The sequence below is a fragment of the Mustela putorius genome, unplaced genomic scaffold, assembly GCF_011764305.1.
Source record: "Mustela putorius furo isolate JIRA1106 unplaced genomic scaffold, ASM1176430v1.1 tig00537350_pilon_pilon_pilon, whole genome shotgun sequence".
Taxonomy (NCBI): Eukaryota; Metazoa; Chordata; class Mammalia; order Carnivora; family Mustelidae; genus Mustela; species Mustela putorius.
Window position 1 is genome coordinate 9,394,064 of NW_025422471.1, and position 16,007 is coordinate 9,410,070.

Genomic DNA, 16,007 nt, shown 5'->3' on the forward strand with positions numbered 1-16,007 from the left:
ATGTTTCAGTCCATTGTTGTTTTTACTCCAGAACTCGTTTCAATGAAAGGTGTAACACACATTTAATACCACAATAACACAGAAGAACAGATTTCTTTTAACAGCATTTGCAAGCACAAAAACCACAAAATAATGTGAAAAGCTTGGTGAAATATTCACAGTTAGTCAAGAGGAATTTAGGAATTATGTGAGTTTTGAGTTAGATTTTGAGAGGAATGATAAACTGAAATTGGCAAGAGAGGTTTTAAGATTGGAAAATGTTTCAAATGAAGACAAAATGTAAAATAAGAGATTAACAGCCCCTTGAGAGCGGGCATAATTCCTCCGTTAAATATTTTTCCTAATTACATATTTGAAAAAAGAAAACCGCAGGCCCAAAAAGGTGTCTCTCAGACCAAGTTTTCAAACTGGGGTTTAATATCCAATCTAATTGCAATTCAACTTCCATCAGAAATGTGGTCAATTAGGAAGCTTTTCTTTCTATCAGTGCCAATATGTCTTGTCACCTGTGTCCTCTCCATCTCGTAAAGAAAGAGTGTGGGGGGGGGGGTGCTGGGTGGCTCAATGGGTTAAGCCTCTGCCTTCAGCTCAGGTCATGATCTCAGGGTCCTGGGATCGAGCCCCGAATCGGGCTCTCTGCTCAGCGAGGAGCCTGTTTCCCCCCTCTCTCTCTGCCTGCCTCTCTGCCTACTTGTGATATCTCTCTCTCTCTCTCTCTCTCTGTAAAATAAACAAACAAACAAATAAATAAATAAGAGTACGTAATCTGCATAATACCCCTTGCTACTTCCCCTAGAAAACAGCCTGGTCTGGAATCTGGAACAGTCCTTTTCTTTTTCTTTTTTAAAGGAGAGAGTGAGAGAGAATGAGAGGAGAGAAGGTCAGAGGGAGAAGCAGACTCCCCATGGAGCTGGGAGCCTGATGCAGGAATCGATCCTGGGACTCTGGGATCATGACCTGAGCTGAAGGCAGTTGCTTAACCAGCTGAGCCACCCAGGCAGCCCTGGAACAGTCCTTTTCTTTTACTAATTACTGTTATGCCCCTACCCTGTTCAATAAAATCTTTCCATTTTGTACAATTCCTGGGAATGCTTCTCTATTTGCTAGATGTGGTGCTGCTGAGTCATCATTTAGCAAAGCGAATTAGATCTTCAAATTCACTTGGTTGAATTTTACTTTTTAACATGCAAAAATAAGTACTTACTGCCAAAATATAGGAAAATTCTAAGTATAAAGAAGAAAATAAATATCAACTGTAGTCTAAATATTGAGGGATAACCATTTTAACATTTTGGCTAATATTTCTCCAAAACTGTGTTTTGTATGCAGTAAGTGATTCATTTCTCAAGACACCAGACACCCTTAAATTTTAAAACCAAATAGATCCGTTCAAATTCTACTCTTAACACTAGGTAGCTGCTATGAAACATGTGCATGTTAATCAATCTCTGGGCTCACATTCCCTCCCCTATCATTGAGGATAATAACTATTTTATAGAGTTATTATGAGGTGTAAGGAAGATGATGTGTATTATTTTGTACATAGTGGATACATAATCATATTGCTATTTTGCTCTTATATTTAAGCTGACTTCTATACCTTTTTCTTGTTTTGAATATGTAGAATTTGAACTAATGGGGCTTTATAGTATTGACCAAGTAAGACAAGTCTGAACAGAGTATTAATATGCAACTGGATTTTATTAGAGAGGCTAGCTACAATGTGTTTACTAAGTTTGAGTTTCCTACAAAGCCCGCAGCCAATCAAATTTTTTCATAGCAAAGGTGAGGTTTTACTTTTTATAACAATTGTTGAATGGCTGATCATCTGAACTACCCCAAGAGATTAAAAAATATGCAAATATAGAAGCTGAACTCATTATTAGTAATATTAACCGTTGGATTTAGTATAAAGAAAATATTATGATAATAGCTATAACTAGTTGAGCTGAGGATCTCAGGATCTCAGACTCATTGGTTATATGGAAGTATTGAAGTTTTGGTGCCCTAAAGATGTAGAACTTCTTCTTTTATTATTATTATTATTATTATTTATTTTCTCACCATAACGCATACTGTCCCCAATGTTCATCGCCCAGCCACCCCATCCCTCCCACCCCCTCCCTCCAGCAACCCTCAGTTTGTTTCCTGAGAAAGATGGTTTGTCTTCCCCTCTGGTTTCATCTTGTTTTGTTTTTCCCTCCCTTCCCCTAAGATCTTCTGTCTTCTCAAATTGCTCATATGAATGAGATCATATAATTGTCTTTCTCTGATTGACTTATTTTGCTTAGCATAATACCCTCTAGTTCCATCCACGTTGTTGTAAATGGCAAGATTTTGTTTTATGATGGCTGTGTAGTATTTATATTTTTATAAATACTATCTATATATATGTATCTATGTATAGATCTATGTATCTATAGATATATCTATGTATCTATAGATATATCTATGTATACATATATCCATATATCTGTATATCTATACATAGATATACAGATATAGATATATATCTATTTATAGATATATATACATTATCCACTCAAGATGTAGAACTTCTGATGTATATACAGTATTATACCATTTAGCTTATAATTTTTTGGCTATTTTTTAGCCTGTTTTCAAATTAGCATTTATTATGACACATTATAAGTAATTATTTGTTCACAACAAGATATTACACCTTGTACAAAAGGATGATCTAAGTGTAGGATGATCTAAGTGTATAAAAATTTTGATATTTTATTTTTGTGATTATTCTGTTTTTGGAGCTGAGTTATAAATGAAAAACCTTGTGATGCCATAGGCTTTTATATTAAAATGTTTTGGTTGGATATTTTCCTTTTAAAATAAAATCTCTAAAAAATTTAAATTAAAAAAAAAGCTTTACCCCAAGGCTACTTCATTGAAGTTCCAGATGATGCCTATGAGAAATCTTCAGCTATTTCATTATAGGATAATAAATTAGCTGAATTTCTTGTAATTAAATAATTGAAGATGAGGAAGCCTATTAGTATTGTAGCTAGCCTCTGTAAAAATTTTTAGATAATTTTTCAGGTATTTTTGTATTTATCCACATCCCCTTCACCTTTATCTTATTAATATTTATTCCATGTATATTTTTAATGATGTAATGTTTAAATTTCTTATTCATTTATACCATCAGTCATTGCATAATTTATAAGCACTATTTTATGTCCAAAAATAACATATTCCTAAATAAAATGGCTCACATTCTGCCCCATCTCCATTATTTTTAGTCTGTCCCATTGCCCTGCTCTACTTGTGCTCATAGTACTTCTTAGCATGTGATCTTTTATAAAGTATATGTTTATGTGCTCTTTTTTTTTTTAAGATTTTATTTATTCATTTGACAGACAGAGATCACAAGTAGGCAGAGAAGTAGGTGGGGGTGGGGGCAGGCCCCCTGCAGAGCAGAGAGCTCGATGCTGACTGATCCCAGGACCCCAGGACCACGACCCAGCCAAAGGCAGAGGCTTTAACCCACTGAGCCACCCAGGCGCCCCTGCTTATGTGCTCTTAAAACAGATTAAAACTCCATGAAGGCAGGGACTTTGACTTGTTACAACTTCATCCTGGCTTCAGGAGCAGTGCCTTTTATATATCAAACATTCAAGAGTATATATGGACTGTCTGAAAGAATGATCTCATAGTGGAAAAATGCATCTCTCTCTAGCAAGAGTGGTATATGTAAGTTTTAGTTAGTTATAGTTATTTAGGTTGACAGGGGTGATAGAGGAACTCAAGGAAAATTTTGCCTTCTTCACACGCAAAAAGGGCTAGGGGATGACACTTAAAATTCTGAAGTTAGGACTTCGGGTCAATCACTATTCAATAAGAGTAGAGGGAAGAAGTTGAATTCTGCTGCCACCACCCTTGGTCACAGTGGTCTAGGAGGCTATATGATTTCCTTTAGAGCTCTTGGTTACAGTGAGAAGCAGGAGGATGCTTAAGTACTCTGAGGGGTGCTGTTTTGTACAGCTTTCAAACTGTAGAGGGGTAGGAAAATTAGGTCACACCTCATGAAAATTAAATAACCAAACATTCTGCATAGTTTAATAGTACCCTAGTTTTCCTACTGCTATATTTCTTTTTACCTATAAGTAGAAATTTCTATTTTGGTTTAGTATCACAACTGGAGGGTTGTTGTTTTTTGGTTTTTGGTTTTTTTTTTTCTTTATTTTAGAGGAACTGACATGTTTTTTATTCTTATTCCTCAGAATGGATTGTGGAGATGAATATTCCCATAATTCTTTTGACCTACATTGTCTGTTAGATTCATTTCCTGGGGACTTGGAGTTTAAGCAGATCTTCAGTGACATTGATGAACAGATAGAACAAAATGCTACAAGGTAAATACTGCTAATTACTTAAAATAAGTTGGTTTCATATTTCATTCACACATACTTTTACCTAGTCTAGTTTTAGTGTTAAATACTTTTAGATCATTTTAGGTTTAGTATCATTAATTCTCCTGAAAAGAATTGATTAAACATCCCCCCCCAAGAATTTAACATGATTTTTCTTTATCTGATTAATAATTTTTTTTAAGATTTTATTTATTTTTTTGAGGGAAAGAGAGAGAGAGCACAGGCGCACACACACACACACGATGGGTGGGGCAGAGAGAGAAGCAGGGAGCCCCTCTCTATCTCAGAATCCTGGGATCACCACTTGAGCCAAAGGTGGACACTTAACCAACTGCTTATTACTTTAATAAGACTCAAAACTTTAGGCCCTGCTTTCAAATAGGTAAATTAAAGTTTATTGAATCTCTATTAATTTCTTAGAGTTTGCCAATATTGATGGCCTGGATTTTCATTAATATGCTTAGCATTATGCATCCTCACTTGAAAGATAAGCATAGAAATTAAAAATTTGAAATTAAGGTGTTAAAATAAAATGGTTTAGTATAAGGCCATGGATTTCTTGAGTTGTTGAAAACAGAACATGAAAAATAAATTATTTTTATGTAACATTTGTCATTGTATGTTCCTTTTTCACTCGGAAGGCTAGAGACCCCATAGAGAATTGCTATGCAAGGTTAGTTTTCATCACCTGCTCCTAAAGTTAGTGCTACCAAACACTAAGGGTGGCAAGGACAGCTAAGGAGTTTGCCATTCGTAAAAGGTGTTTTTTTGTTGTTGTTGTTGTTTTAAAGATTTTATTTATTTATTTGACAGAGCGAGATCACATGCAGGCAGAGAGGCAGGCAGAGAGAGAGGGGGAAGCAGGCTCCCTGCTGAGCAAAGAGCCCGATGTGGGGCTCGATCCCAAGACTCTGGGATCATGACCTGAGCCGAAAGCAGAGGCTTTAACCCACTGAGCCACCCAGGCACCCCCATATATGTTTTTTGACAGAAAGGACTTTGTCTTTATATGTTTGTGGATCTTAGAGTCAGTCAAGGCAGTTCACTTATTTGAATCCTTTTAGTTAAATGTTCTTTTTTTTTTTTTTTAAGATTTTATTTATTTATTTGACAGAGAGAAATCACAAGTAGATGGAGAGGCAGGCAGAGAGAGAGGAAGGGAAACAGGCTCCCTGCTGAGCAGAGAGCCTGATGCGGGACTCGATCCCAAGACCCTGAGATCATGACCTGAGCCGAAGGCAGTGGCTTAACCCACTGAGCCACCCAGGTGCCCCTAGTTAAATGTTCTAATAAGTCACCTCATGTAGATTATAAATATGCAAACTACAGTAAAAATTTCTAGTGTAGAATGATTCATAGCATTTCCTTTTTTAAAATTTAAGGACTAGTTGTATTGAATTGTCAAAGAAACTAAACCAAGCAAGTGAAATGTTCCTGTGATTTCTTTTCCTTAATGTTTTATTTAAGAATGCAGTCAATTTTTTGTCATAACAAAGGGCATAAATAACTTAAATTCAAAAGAAAACATAATGTTGGGGAATTATAATTAAAAACAAAATCTCCCATCCCAGATATTCTCTCCAAAAAGGCAGAAGAGAACAAAAACACTGCTGTTATTCAACAGGCATTAAACTAGGGTGCAGTGCCTAACACAGGCATTCTGCTAAGAGAATGCAAAGACAGAGCTGGGAATCTCATCCCTTTATATAAGCCAGTAGGTACAACTCATTACAAACATGGTTTCAAGCTAAGTGATAGTTAGGCTTCAAGTGGAGGATTTGGTAGCACATTTACATGCATAGGTCATCATAACTTTACCTGGTTAAAGGATACCTGTGTTAGCTAATTGCTTTTATCCCGAGAAGAAACACACTTCTCATATCCTCATGACAAGATATGATTTTGTAGCTTGGAACAAAGCATGTACTGAAGTTAGGCTCCTATTCTTGGGTAGGAACTCAGAGCCAGGGAACCGTCTCCCTTGGTTGTTTGCATTTTGAAAAGATGGCTTTCAGGTTCTTAGGAAATATAGTTCTGGCTGAGAAAGCTGATGAAAGGTCTCTCTAGTCTTTCAAGGGACACATTTCATAGAGTTGAAAAAATTCTTAAAATTACAGATTTCTAAGATATTTTAAGAAAAAGGAAGAAAGAGAAGTTTGTTCCCTTATTTTCAACAGGGAGAATTAAGCCTCTTATTTTGAATTTGCATTTGCATTGCCTATATATACACATATATATGTATATATATATGCACACACACGTACATACATACACATGTGTGTTTATGTATGTTTTTATAAAGATGGCATATATATGATTTAACATACTATAGCCTATGTATTATAATTTATACGTAAATATAAATAACTGTATTAAACTTTAGTGAAATTGCATATTTATATAATTTATATATTATATATTAATATATTTTATGGCACAATTCTTAACCCAAAGAAACTTATAAATGAAAGTAATACTAGCTTAAATATATTTACAAGTCATTTATCTAAATTCCAGAAATGGTTATATTAAAACAAATTTTAAATATTTGTTAAGAGGTAACCTGTCTTCATAATAACATTTAGGGTTTTTCAAAACAAAACAAATCACTGAACTCTGACGCTTTTGTTATAGACTGCTTCATTTTTATTTGCTAAACCATCTGTAGTTAATTTCCTGCCCTACCTGGTCAATAAGAAATCATGCTTAGAAGTAAAACAGTGATTAAAATATTGTATTTTGCATTCATAAGTTGTTATTTAGGTCAAAACTCAGATGTTATTAAAAAGAAAATATGACATGGAATATAAGGATATAATTTTTAAATTAAAAATATTTTATTGCCCATATATTAAAACAAACCTAGAACATAACCACCTCAAGTGACCATTGATCTTCACGAGGGATAAAATAAGGGAGTAGTTGTATGTGCTCTATGCTACATTTAGAATAAAGTCTATTTTTCATCAAATTCAATTATGTTTTTATTATACTCTAGAGAATAAACATAATAGTAGAGGGTATATATATTTTTAAGAATAAAATACTGAATAATAACCATGGTTCAGAAGAATGTAAATCATTTATGCACTCATTTATTGCCTTCTAACAGAATAGCTTTTAGAAAATTGTATGTCATGACGAATCAGTTATGCCACACTTACATTGCAGTAGTTGAATTACCCTTGGCGTTTTTGTATTCTAACAGTTCTATTTATCTCTCAATGGTGTACATTGAATAAGTAATGAACATCTGTATGATTTGGGTTTACCAGATACTTTTTAAAGGAAAGAACATTAGTAATTCATTTTTAAATATAGTATTTTTCCTTACCCTTGAATTTTTAAAGTTGTATTTCTAGCAGTGACCCTGGATTCTAAGTGTAAATTCCTTCCCTCTTCTTAATATCATCAGGTTTTATGGGCCATAGGGTTTTTTGCCTCCCCAAAGCAGTATTCTCCACAATGAAGTAGAGTGCCCAGAGGTCGGTGAACCTTCCCTTGCCCTTCAAGAGAGGCTGTCCTTCTCTCAGACCATTTTCCCTTTAACATAGTCATTTCCATTCAAGTCAGAGCTGGGTGACGCTTGGGTCTGACTGTGGAACTCAGTGATGGTGAATCATTTACTTCTAATACATATCAGAATTGGTAAGGTAACAGGAAGGTAAATAACCTGCCAAAGAGGGGTACTATGTATGTTGTAGCCACAAACTCAACTTAGTTCTGTAACTGAAAACTGCACATGGCATTGAAATATATTTTGAGCTAAATGGAACTTAATAGTTGAACAAGATACTGAGGTGTATAAGTTTTACTAGGATCACTATATGACATAGAATGATTTTCTCTTAATGTTCAGTTAGATAAAATTATATCTTTAAAATTTTATTTTACCTTTTTATTTTCTAAAGTTTATTTTTTTAAGATTTTATTTAAAGTTTATTTATTTTAAGATTTTATTTATTTATTTGAAAAATAGAGCACAAGCCGGGGGAGGAGCAGAGACAGAGGCAGAGGGAGAAGTAGACTCCACTCTGAGCAGTGAGCCCAATGTGGGGCTTCATCCCAGGAGCCTGGGATCATGACCTGAGCCAAAAGCAGACACTGAACTGACTGTGCCACCCAGGTGCCCCTCTGTTTTCTAAATATAGACAGTCTATGGGTGTCCCTCAAGACCTAAATTTTCCTGCTATTGGTACAGGATTACTGACCCCTCTTTTTTTAACCCAAAGAAAGAATAGAAAGTGTTATGGATAAGACTTGTCTTAATCCAGGAGATGGGGGCAAGGATGAGAGGCATGAAATTGTCACAGAACATTGGATACATGGTTTCTATAAATTTGATCATGCTTATTTACAGAGGATACATATTCCATAGATTACATTTACTTTTCACATAATGCTTATTTTTGTGTGTATTTATATATGAAATTGGGGGGGGGTGGTTTCCACATGATGGCCTAAGTTATGAACCAAAAGAAATCTTCAGATAAACTATCAACTTAGAGCTTGTCATGGTAGAACCATGCCAGTGAACACACACATTCACATTAATGTATTTTATGGCCATACCAAATTATATAAAATGAAAATTAGTCATTTCAGACTGAGCAGAGTTTGATTATTTCTGGCAGTATTTTGGCATTTATTTAGTAATAACAAGAGGATACAAATTTAATAGGTTTTTTTAAAGATTATATTTATTTATTTGACTGACAGATATTACAAGTTGGCCGAGAGGCAGACAGAGAGAGAGGAAGGGAAACAGTCTTCTTGCTGAGCAGAGAGCCTGATGCAGGGCTCGATCCCAGGACCCTGGGATCATGACCTGAGCTGAAGGCAGAGGCTTTAACCCACTGAGCCACCCCGGGGTCCCGCAAATTAATACTTTTTAAACTTCGGTGTGTGTACTTCTCTTTTGTGTTCTACATTCTTTTCTATTTCATCTGATAGAATTCCTACCTCTTCTCCTAAATTATTGGACATGAGTAGGCTACATGGAAAGAAACTTGGAAGGTTTCCTCATCTATCCTTGAAACCAAAGTAAGACTTAAATAGGCACTTTCCAATTTCCCCTACCTGGGCCCTCCTCACTACTCTTGTCCTCCTCAGGACTGATCATGCTTCCAGGAAGACAGCTAGCAGCCTGGGCCTCAGCAGCTCAGCAGCCTTAGACTTTGCCTCACCCCATTTACATTTTCTACTTTTTACATGTATGCAGACCTCCCACTGGAGCTTTCCACCTGCCGTCCTGTGATACATGCAGGTAGAAGTGGAGGTAAGGGAGAAGGTGAGGGGTCATCCCGTGTTTCATGGTGGCCTATGGAGCCACTTTCTTCTCATCATTTTCTGTCACTACTAGCTCTACAATTTGAATGTCTGTGGTGTTCCTGACTCTTTTCTCCATAGTCCTGTGTTGTGTTCCATCAATGTCTGCTTTAGGAGGCTGAGTAGTAGGGTAAATTTTGGGGCCAGTAGTGCCATTAGATGATTATTAAATGATTGTTTCAACCAATACTTGTATTATAAGTGTTTGACATTATTTTAAAGTGTAATTTTTATTTTTGTATGTGTTAGCTTCATCCGTTCTTGCTCAAATATGTGTAAGGCAATAACAAATGTTTATTTGAGGATATTTTTAAAGAATATTATTACAATGATTTTTCCATGGGAAATAAAGGGAAGCAAGTGTCTGCCTGTTTATAAATGTGAATAATAGTATACTAAAAATTCACACCTGGTAAGATTGGGCCAACCATATTTAGGCCATTGTTTCCCAGGAAGGATGGTAGTTAATTGGCCCTTGGGAAGGATTCACTTTTAAGGTAAAAACCAGGGGTGCTTGGTGAAGTCCTGGCCCAGCTCTGAGAGAAAGAAGGAGATACTAGGAAGGAAGAAAGATACTAAAAGAGAACTGAATGATGGTAATGAGATGCGCATGCTGTGGCTGGCTCATCTTTCCTCTTACATAGTTAATATCTCGAGATCTAACCCAACCATGCCAGTTTTCCTTGGAAAAGAGCCTCCTTGGGGATTTAGCAGAGACAGCACTTTGTCTAAAAAGAGTCACCAAGAGGAGCAACTGACTGGCTCACTAAGAGGAGCGTGCAACTCTTAATCTCAGGGTCATGAGTTTGGGCCCCAAGCTGGGTGTAGAGATGACTTTAATAAATAAACTTAAATTAAAAAAGAGTCACTAGGGGTGTCTTGGTGGCTCAGTGGGTTAAGCCTCTGCCTTCTGCTCAGGTCATGATCCCAGGTTCCTGGGATCGAGCCCTGCGTCAAGCTCTCTGCTCAGCAGGGAGCCTGCTTCCCCCTCTCTCTCTGCCTACCTCTCTGCCTACTTGTGATCTCTGCCAAATTAATAAATAAATAAAATCTTAAAAAAAAAAAAGGAGTCACTAACATCATAGCGTTTTCTAATCACAGTTCTAATTCTAGAGTGTCATGACTAAAAATATCCTTTCTTTGGGATGGTATGGGAGCTGAGGGGTGGGTGGAGGGAATTTGAAAGCTGGGACTATTACTTCCTTCATTTTTACTTTAAAGACCTGAACAGTTCAGCACTGCGTAAACAGTCCTGGCACAGAGTAGGTTAGAAGATAGTCAATAAGTGTGTGTTGGGCATGCTTGTCAGGCATCTATTTTATTTGCTGTATCTTTAACTAGTGTGAAGTTAGGTAAGTAGAATGTGATAGAAGAAGCTGTCATCAAATGCTAGTTTTCTTTTCCATTGACTATTTTTACATTACAAAAGTAAACCATACTACTAGAAAATTTCTGACAGTAGAGAAAGGCATATGTGAGGAAAAGTTCAGCACAGCAGGGCAGAGATGAGGAACAGTACTCCTCTGACCCTCCTAGTTTTATTCTTCACAGGTAACCTATGTTCATAAATTATTGCATAACTATCCAGAAATAGTCTCTGCATAGATATGCGTGTACCCAAAACTATATTACCTTTTTATATAAATGGGAATTAAATGATATACTGCAATTGGATTTTTTTACTTAATATATTTTTAAAATCTCTCCATGTGATTATATCTCATCTTTCAGATTTTACTGGTGTGGATGTGCAGCAATTTATTAAGCCAATTCTCTCTTGATGAACATTACATTATTTGTAGTCTTTCTGCCATTACTTCATACATGCACGCGTGTGTTTATTCTTCCTTCCTTATGAGAGTTTATCTATGAGATAATTTCATAGAATTTGTACACTTAGCTGTTGCAGAGTTGTTTTCTTGCAATGCTAAAACTGTCTTCTCTCCCGTAGGCAGTATGAGAAGGCATGCTGTCTGTCCTGCCTCCTCACAATATGACCGTCAGTGTTCTTACCTTTACTTTGTAAGGTCTTATCAAACCGATTGTCTGGCTTGGAAGTTGCGCGAATACTTCACATCTGAAGTTTTTCCAAAGCACTATAGACTTTTAGGTCAGCATATCCCCTACCTCGGGTCTGAACTTTCTTGAAGCAGTCTAGACCATTCAAGAGCCTCTCCGAACTGCTGTTGTGAGGATTGGTGGTATAAAGCAACAAATAACAGAGGATTCTAACTCAGAAGTTTCTTTCTTAATATCTTCCTCATAGAATAAATGAACAAAAGGTGGATTAACAATAGACATGCATCTTGGGAGGCTATTAATATATTTCATATGAGAGATAAGAACAACCTGAACCCAGTCTTTCATAATTAGAATGGAGAGGGGAGGATCTATTTAAGAAAGATTGAAAGAGATAGTGTCAACAGGATTTGGTGTTGAGGATGTTTTTTTCCTTGAAAGTATACTTAAGGACCGAAAACTCTTGGAAATAAAAAAGACAGTTGCTTTAATGTTTAATTTCTTACTGTACTTTCTAGCCATTAAAGTAATTGTTTTATGAATCATTTTCCCAACCTTTTAAAAAACACTATCCAAAAATATATTTGTTTTAAGAAAATAAGTTTTTATTTCATGGCTGACTTATACTTTAATTACACACTAATTTTTATACATCAGCCCTCATCCCCATTAATTATCTGTTAATTCCAGGGAATTTTAGTAATCTAGTTAGATAACCTGGGCTTAACCTAAAAATTGGAAAACTATTTATCTCACAACTATTTCTTTGTGCTTTTAAATATGTAATAGTTGATTACAAAAGCCTTTTCCTTACATTGAATTTATGTTCCTTATATAGTATAAATAAGAGCATCAAAAATAGAAAATTAAAATTTTAATGTTTAGATATCCCATACTATAAAAAGTTCTTAATTTCTCCTATTATACCTCTACCCTGATTTTAAAAATAAAAATTGAAATTCTAACCTTCCTTTTTTTTTTTTTTAAAGAAATTCTAGCTTTCTATGCGAGCAAATATAAAAGTTTTCTACAACCTTAACATCAAACAGTTCTCATAATTTTTCGCTGTGGAACATACTCTTTTTCATTTGAACTGTTTTGTGGTAGAATAATAAGGACTGTGTGTTTTACATTGATCTTAGCCAAAAGGCCAAGAAGCGATGGGGACTGTGTGTTTTAAATCTTGAATACAATAAAATTGGTTTCTAGATTTTATGTCATAAATATTCTCTTCTGTTTTTCTCAGTTCCTTTTCCTGTCTTCGGCTACACCAGGCCTGATAACAATAGACTCTTGTGCTGTTGGTATTGAATGGTGTCTGTGTAACTGTAGGACACCTCAGTCCTTTTGGAAGTAAAATAATGCGTATATACATACACACCTATATACATGCATAAATATACTTGTGACCGTAAAAATAAACTCCTATTTTTATTATTCAAATAAATATAGTTTTAAAGTGACATGGCAGTAAGTTTAGATGATCGGCCCTAAATTCTCACAAGTCAGGTGTCAGGGAATTCTAAGTACAATGATTCCATTCATTTTCTTTAAAGCATCAATATTCTTGCATATAATCTCCTTTTCTAAAGTTTTCTATACCTCCCACAGACACACTTAGTAGATCCTTTAGCAGATCCCGCCTGTGTCCTTGCATAGCACTGTACACACCTCTTACCAAGTCTTAATGTAAAATAGTTTTTAATTTATAGGTCTGTCCCTCATTAGACAGATTCCTTTAGGGATGGGACCGTGTCTTCTTCACCTTTGGTTCCCGAGTATATATCACAGTACCTGCCACATAGTCAGCATTCAGTTAATGTTTATCGAACATGCCTTTATTCAATAAGTCATTTGTACACTCAAGGTACCCAGGAGTGAATGTTGAATGAGAAAATTACCACAGATATCCTTTAAAAAAAAAAGCATGCTGCATATTGTATTATAAAAGTGGTTTTTATAAATTGATTTACACACAGCCTGTCAGTAGTGCATCTACTTGTATACATCGTTAAGTCGGATAATTCAGAGTCATTATAATTGAGCACATTGGGTTCAAATTTATTAAGAAATATTGAGACATAGGAAAAGGCATAAAGTGTATTATGATAAACATTCGTATACCCACCAGCCAGTTTAAGGAATAAAACAGTACCGGTACTGCTAAGGCTCATTACGTACCTGTCCTGTCTCATCCCACTTTCATCTCCACCCTGGATTTCATGATGTTGATCATTAGGGTACATTTCCTTACACTTTAATACCCATGCTTGTAATCCTGAACAAAATGTACTGTTGTATTGCATATTTTCCAACTATTACAGGGATAATATCATACTGTGTATATTCATTTGTACCTTTTTCCCTCAGTATATTTGTTCAATTTATTTGGTTCAGTATATTTGTTCGATTCTTTCATGTTGATAACTGTATTTCTCCTTTGTTTTCATGGCTCTATTCCACTTAGTGAATTAACTATTTAATAATTTTCCTGTTGACAGACATGTTAGATGTTTTCAGTGGATAAAGCTAACAAGATGCTTTAGAAACTTCTTGCTAATCCAACTAACGGTGTAAATTTGGGAATTTAAACTATTGAGGGAAGAGATTCTGCATCTATTTTTAGACTATTTACATTTTTAGCCTAATGTTTGGGATCGAACAATAAATGTGTTAATTGGATTTCTATTTGTTGAATTATCTTGGTTATTTTCTCATGACTGACCTAGCTTCTAAGGAATATCTGAAGCATCTTACAATTAATCAGAAGACACTTAAACCAGAATAAAGACAAGTATCAGGTTATTTCAGAAAACCTAGACTAGGATCTTGTATCATCTACCTCTAAAGTTAATAGACCTCCTCTCACCCAAAATTACTATGCCCATCAGCATTATTGCCACTACACATATATGAAAATAAAGTTACCTTTTTGATGTTGAAAATTAATTTTGAACTTAACTTTGACCTCAATTAAGAAAGATAAATTGTCAGGTAACATACCAAACTGACTTTGATCTTAAATTTTGAAAATAATACCTTTGTAATAGTAATCGGGCAATAACTCTCTAGACTTCAAACTCCTGCTCTTTTAGAGCAAGGTGTATAGACAGTGTGGTGGATGGCAGAATGACAAGATATTTAGCCAAAAAAACAAAATCAGAAGTTCCGACATTGAAAATTTTGTGACAAAAATCTGAGATTTTAAAAGCCAGCTCAACTGTCTTAGTTTGTGTTGGCGAGGGAGGTTGTCTGAAATGCAACTGCTCAGTCCCTTTATCAGTGTTTGAACAAATTACTAAAAATATCTAACCCTCTGAAGGCTTTACCCTATTTATAAGTTGTAGTTACTGGCCTCTACCCAGATTCAGATGTTAAAGATTAGCCTAAAAGCTGAGTCCTGATTGAAAGAGATTTAGGTAGACACAGCACTGAGCCTTTCCAATTCACATTGCTGTAATCTATTAGGTTTCCCTGAATGAGCCACATGAGGATGCTGTAATAAAAACCTTTGATAAAGGGTCCCTCGAGTCAAGGTGTATCATGTTTCTCAGTGCATAGATATGCTTACATACGTTAAAAAAATATATGCCAATCTCAAGTCAGACTTAGAACTGGTATTCTTGAATAAGACTGTCCCATCAGGAAATTGCGTGGACTGTAGCCTAAGTAGGTATTATTTTTCTTTTAAGTTCTTTGTTTTCATGAAAAGGCTCTTTGATTCTCAGAATGTATTTGTTTCAAGGTAATTCATTTTGAATTCACTCATGCTCAGAAGTCTCCTGAAAAGCCTTCCTTAAAGTTTACAGTGTATGTTTTATAGGCAACTCACACCTGATGAATTTTGAAGAGTCATTCATATGACATCAGTTTTAATAATCAAAACTTAGTTTTCAAAGCTTAAATAATTCTGTCACATGGAATATATAATTTAATAGCAATGATATTTTCAAAACTGTAGTAGGCTTTTTAGCAACAGATATTTCTTAATACCATTAAGGAGCAAATGCATAGCTGTCAATTTTGGATGAGGGCATTCAGCTTCAAAAGAATTTTCCTGTTTATAAGCTTTCTTGCAGTTTAGATATGCTGCCATCAGGTGGTAGTAATATGTCATATCCATGTAGCTCCACAGATGACAGGCTGCTTAAGGTCACCAGTTTACCCCACAAAGATTCATGACCATGAATCCACAGATTTTCATATGCAAATTAAAATAACATAATATATCCATTTTGTATCAGAATTAAGGTTACTTTGTATATAATT

The 16,007-nt window shown here is 35.3% G+C and overlaps 1 protein-coding gene across 3 annotated transcripts in view; it reads left to right on the forward strand.

The window, feature by feature from the left end:
• KIAA0825 (KIAA0825 ortholog) overlaps positions 1–16,007 on the forward strand; it is a 410,770-nt gene that overhangs the window by 51,455 nt on the left and 343,308 nt on the right. For 2 of the 3 annotated variants that reach the window (XM_004769904.3, XM_013044496.2), the window contains exon 3: positions 4,242–4,373. The exons of the other annotated variant lie outside the window; for it this stretch is intronic. In XM_004769904.3, coding sequence (XP_004769961.1) covers positions 4,243–4,373 — 131 coding nt within the window. In that variant the 5' untranslated portion in view covers position 4,242. The remainder of the gene's footprint in view (positions 1–4,241; positions 4,374–16,007) is intronic. 3 annotated transcript variants of the gene reach the window in all.